General features: G+C 47.1%; 1 protein-coding gene across 4 annotated transcripts in view; it reads right to left on the reverse strand.

Annotated features, from left to right (window-relative positions):
* Positions 1–5,281, reverse strand: part of POU2F1 (POU class 2 homeobox 1) — a 104,199-nt gene extending 98,918 nt beyond the window's left edge. For all 4 annotated transcript variants that reach the window (XM_079974791.1, XM_079974790.1, XM_079974786.1 and 1 more), the window contains exon 1: positions 5,129–5,281. In XM_079974791.1, the coding sequence (XP_079830917.1) occupies positions 5,129–5,186 (58 nt within the window). In that variant the 5' untranslated portion in view covers positions 5,187–5,281. The remainder of the gene's footprint in view (positions 1–5,128) is intronic.
* Positions 5,282–6,000: the final 719 nt, after the last annotated feature.

Genomic DNA, 6,000 nt, shown 5'->3' on the forward strand with positions numbered 1-6,000 from the left:
GTTAGCAGAGTGTGTAACCTGAAGCGTATGTAACCTGAAGCGTATGTAACCCGAGGTACCACTGTATCTTTTACTGGACCAAAATTGTCATTCCTACACACTGAACCTAAAAACTATCTGCCCTCACCAACACCTTACTTCAATTCTACTCAGAGTTCACTTTTCAGCTGATTCCCTAAAGTATAAGCAATTAAAACTCTCCTGCTAATATGAATATAGAGATTTACAATGTAATCTTCAACATGTTTACTCTGAATTAAATTCAATCTGCCTTATTCCCACATAAATGGATCTAGGATTACAACCTTAGTTACCATAACAGTGCGAAATGTCAACAGAGGTCTCCAATGCTATTGTTTGCTCAAAAGTCCAAAGTAACACTGAAAAAAGCTGGAGTGGCAGGGCTTCCTAAACTGGGTGAAAATCTCAAATAGAGGCAAGCACACTGACTTCAAGCGTCACTGGTGTACAACAGCATGCACAAAACGAAGCAGCAGTAACTCTTACTTACAATTTCAACAGCACATGGACTGTGGGTGTAAACCTCTCTGTATGTTTCTGGTATGAGCCAGTTGCATAGAGAGAGATGAGGGAGATCCTATGCTTATCCTGCTATGTTTCTGACTGCCTCAAAGATTGCCTGGCATGAAAGAGCCTGAATAAACCCAAGAACAGCCAGATACCCCCCTTCATTGTGCAAAGACAAGCACTACATGATATGAGCTACAGTCACCCAGCAGTAAAATAGGATGCAATGGAGGCTACCGCTGAATCAGACAACTCCATCTTCTGTAACTCTTCACAAGTTTTACTTTAAGAAATGCCCCGAATTCAGGTTCAACTGCACAAAGAACAAAGTAAAGGGCCCTCTGGTGCCTTTTAAATTGCTGCAGAAAATATCAATACTGGCTTAAAACACCATAGCCAAAGCTATGCATGGCAAAGTATAGTTATTTTGAATTAAACCATAGCATGCTAGCTTGACTGCATAATGTAAGTGTAATGAGAAAGGACTGTTACCCAGACAATTACATAATATAAAGTGGAACCATGGTAAAGCTAGCATGGCCCAACTACACCCCAGTTTTTTAAAAGATTGGTCAGAGTTCTCCTATGATTTTGCATTGCAATAATGACAAGCAAACTGCACAACTGTTTTACGACTTTTACCCAACATATATGACTTCTCTCGAAGCGGACCAAACAAACTCAAAGTCTTAACAATTAAAACAAGACTCCCAAACAGATGTTATATAGAAAAGCAAATTTTAGACTATCACAAGAACCAGAAAGTTGAGGCAATAGTGTTTAGTCTATGGATACTGTATAGTAGGTGCACAGGCTGATTCTATTCCAGTCAGCCCAAGCACAATTAACACTTTCTACTATTAATATCAGGGACGAAGGTGGCGTAGTGGGTTAAACCACAGAGCCTAGGACTTGCCGATCAGAAGGTCGGCGGTTCAAATCCCCGCGATGGGGTGAGGTCCTGTTGCTTGGTCCCTGCTCCTGCCAACCCAGCAGTTCGAAAGCACGTCAAAGTGCATGTAGATAAATAGGTACCACTCCTGCAATAGGCACTGCTCCGGCGGGAAGGTAAATGGTGTTTCCGTGTGCTGCTCTGGTTCGCCAGAAGCAGCTTAGTCATGCTGGCCACATGACCCGGAAGCTGTACACCAGTTCCCTCGGCCAATAAAGCGAGATGAGCGCCACAATCCTAGAGTCAGTCACGACTGGATCTAATAGTCAGGGGTCCCTTTACCTTTTACTATTAATATCACTAGCCATACCAGGAGCCCTATTAATGCCAGAGTTACTATGCAGCAGCAGCATGAGCCAACAAAACATTTGATAAATCTTGAGTTAAAGACCACAGGTGATTACAACCACAGGTGATTACAACAGCTAAGAACACTATTTCAGTTTCATTCAAGCAACCTAAGGGCCATGAGAGAGAACAGAATAATACATGAGCCACTCTGGGTTGAGGGGGAGACCAAATGTTTTCTCCCCACAAGCTACATACAAACAGCATAATGGAACTTCAGCTTAACCCGATATCAGAATCAATGCCTGATGAGAAATAATACTTGTACCACAGCTGGAGAAAACATCCTAGTAAAATGACAATATTAGATCTACAGCCCATTCCAGGTAAATTATAGTTAGGGGCCTTACTTAGTATTAAAAAAAACTAAGACAAAGTAAAGGAACACAGAATTATCAGTTTTAGTCCAAAAATGAAGAGGCTAGTAAGCTCCTGGGTTTATAAAACTCCAACTCTTCCCTTACACACCAGAATTTGCAGTTAGCAAAACATCCTTTAAAAATTATTAAATTGTCAGCTGCAATAAAATTTTGTTCATAAGATGCGATATATATTTTTTATCATTCTGGATAAAATATCTATAGCCACAGCAGTGGTTGAATTGTAGCTAGAAAGGAAATTGTCTTCAGATAAATGGTTTCCCTATGAGAAGGCTTCACCACTACACCTAGCTCCAGGTCAATAAATCAAATTAACTGCACCTTGTCCTCTGGCTAGTGACATCATCAGCTGGACCACATCTTTTTAAATAGGTGGAGAAACATATGCTTCTAAAGCATAAAATCATATTACATTTTTGTCTGGCCAACACCATGAAAGGGAAAACTTTGTAAGGGTGAAAAAAGGCAGAAGACCAATTACTTTAAAATAAAATAAAAACATCATGAAATTTACAAAAATTCAAACTGTTCCTGTATATGCAGCTCATAGTCATGCTTCAAGGACTGTTCAATATTAATCAGACATAGATACTGTAAAATATCCTGCTGTCAGATTATTTTTCTGCACAGATTGAAGAGAATGGTCACTAATGAGGCCTACATAAATCTGTCAAGTGTGCTAGCACTATATTAATAGATACCACCTTTAAAATAATTAGGGAGAGAGCTACTGTAACTTACTAGGCATTGTGCCGAATTGAAATGTTTGTTTTAACTAAAAAAGTGTTCCTAGTTTCATGAAGTATAAGGAACATTCATCCTTTTTCAATCACTCTTTTTTCACCACCCATAATCATTTTTAGCTTTAATACACATCTACTAGCTTTAAAGGAGACAACAGAATTATATACCAAACATATTCTGTCCACAGCATTCAGATCCTAAATATCAAAATGGAAGTTATTTCTAATAACACCTCAGATTACTGCACATAATTTATAATGTGGGTTGTAGTGTCTAGATTGTCACTTATTCTATCAATGCTTGATAATACATACTATATTTATTACAAATAACTGAATTGCTAATTTCAGGGAGATGCAGTTTTCACAGTCCCTCAGACTGTAAGTGAGAAACTGTTCTTTTCTACATGAAAAAGTCAATCAGGACAAAGGGAGAAGAAAGCCCCCCCCCCCTCCACTGCTCTATAAGGAGCAGCTTAGAAAGTCCTGTTGTTGCTATAAATTAAAAATAAGCCCCTTATATTTGAGGCATGAAGGGGGGGGGGAGAGAAAGAGAGAGAGAGGAGCTGTGAGCAGATCTGATGCTGCTCATGCCCCAGGAGGGTTTTGTTTTTGCTGTCGGGGCTGAGAGGGGGCATTTTGGTTATTAGTAAATAAATCAAGCAGCAGAGAGTGAGGCCTAAGCGCCTGCCAAAGGAGTCCGGGCCTAGCTTTCCTCCCTCCCCTCCATGTTACAGCCTGGGTTTGATCTCAAGGCCCTGCTCGTTGCCAAGAAAATGTAAAAAAAGCCAGAGAGCAAGAAAGAAGAATCATATTGAACCACAAAAGCACATGGGGCGAATGTAAAATATAAACACGGCATTGGGCTCTGAGTGGCTGTTATTAAAGGCCTGAATTACTAAACATGAGAGGCGGGGAAAGCCGGGCGGCCATTTCAATAATATAAACCTCCCCGAATTAGACATTATTCAAATGAGAGAGAAGGAGACCAGAGACGGGGTTGGGGAAGGAGGAGGAGGAGGGAGGGAGAATTAGAAAGCAGCCACAGTCCGCTCGCGGCCAGCCGGCCACCCCGGAACCTTGACCCGGCCACCCCATAATAATAATAATAATAATACGGGGATGGGAGACAAGGCATTGTCAAGTGTCGTCTCCCTCTTCCTCTGCCGCCGCACCCCCCACCCCACCCCCGCCGCTATGATCCGGTGCAAGCCATTCAAGGGCTCCCTCCACCTCGCAGAAGGGCAGGCGAAGATTTGTCAGGGCAGCCCCAGACACCTCCGGGTGGGGGGGGGGGAGAGACAAGCCGCCCCTTATAGATTTCCTGTAGGGGGCACACAGACACACACTCCCCCACACACTCCAATTTGCACGCGCACTCTTTCTTACACACACACGGAAGGAGGAAGCCCCCACTGCCGCCCCTCTCCCTCCCCTTAGGCCAGGCAGCCCTACCCCAAACACCCCTTGTTTGGCGCGCAGTAACCCCAAACACCCCTTGTTTGGCGCGCAGGCCTCGGCCTCTGGGGAAACAGGGCTGCCTTGGGAAAGGGGCGGAGGGGGGGGGGGCCGTTGCAGGGCGGGAGCCGAGGCGCTAAGAAAATAAAAATGAATAAATGCACGACTTCTCCCTCCTCCGCCCCCCTCCCTCCCCGTCCAATGCGACACCAGAGGGGCCGGGGGGTGCGGTTGCACCCGGGGACCGGTGAGGAGGCTGAGGGGGAAGGTGCTGCGCGCCCGCCGCTCCGTCCCTTCTTCCCAACCGCCGACACCCCCCCTCCCTCCACACCCCGGTCATTATGACGAAGCCCCCCCCCCGCCTCGCTTTTCCGCCGCTACCCCTATTATACAGTCTATATGAATATGTAAAGCGGCTTCGTGGTAGCGGCGGCGGTGCCCGGCCTAGCTGCCCGAGCAGGGCTCCTCAGGGCGAGGGTGGTGGTGGTGGTGGTGGGGGACCCTGCCCGTTGCCCCCCGTCCCCCGGTGCCCGCGTGTCCCTCCGTGCGCCTCTCGCTTTTCCCCCGCACGGCGGCCACCCCCAGCTCCCTCCTGTGCCGTTAATTATAATAATCCTGAGTACTAATAAATTATGCTAAGCGGGGAAGGCGGGCGGCGGAGGGGGGGCGCCCGCGTGTGCGAGTATGAATATGAATATGTAAAATGCAGTAATGATTACCTGCCGCCACCGCCGCCGCCGAACTCTCATCTTGACTCGCTGCTCCTCCGTCCGCCATTTTGAATATTTTAATCAAAATCGGCCGCCCGATAAACCCTCCCTTGCTCGTTTGCCTCCTCGGCAGGGGCCCCCTCCCCACTCGCGGCGCCCTCTGCGCACGCGCGGCATCGGCGGCTCCCCTCCCTCGGCCTCGCAGCCTTTACGCGGCCCGTGCGCATGAGCGCCTCCTCCCCTCGCTTCGCTGAGAGGCGCCCGCTAGATGTGCGGGGAGGAGGGAGCCACTCGGGTGCTGCCGCTGCCGCCTTTTCCCGCTCTTGGCCGCTTTGGGACCCAAGCGGGTGACAGCAGCCTTCGTGGTGACAGGGGCTGGCTAGCAGGCTGCGCGCTTGGGGGGCATCTCCAAAAGGCTTCTTGTTATCCACAGGAAAAGCGCGCCCCGCGCATGTTAAGCAGAGCCGCCTCCCCTTAGTAGTCTGCGCTCGCCCGCATCCGACGAACTGAGCGCTCACCTGCGGGGAAATCTGAGCTAAGGGATTTATTATGATCATTATTCGCACTTTGCTCCCTCTTCCGCCTCCCGGGAGCAGGCGGGGAAGACTGGCGTTGTCCTGCGCGCCGGCCCCCTTCTGCAATTCCAACACGTGCAGCCCAATCCTCTGCGTGTTTTATTTCCATGCACGTTTTCTCAGAAGTAAGTCCCGGTGCATTGAGCAGAGTTTACCTCCACATAAGAGTGCGTATATGTTAAAAAATATTAAACTATTTCCAGAATGGAAATTTTTGAAATACGATTTTATTATATAAAATCCCCCCCCCACCGCAACAATTTTACAAAACCAATGGAAAACAAAAACCCACACATACAAATAACA

Source organism: Podarcis cretensis, assembly GCF_951804945.1.
Source record: "Podarcis cretensis genome assembly, chromosome: 4".
NCBI classification, from domain to species: Eukaryota; Metazoa; Chordata; class Lepidosauria; order Squamata; family Lacertidae; genus Podarcis; species Podarcis cretensis.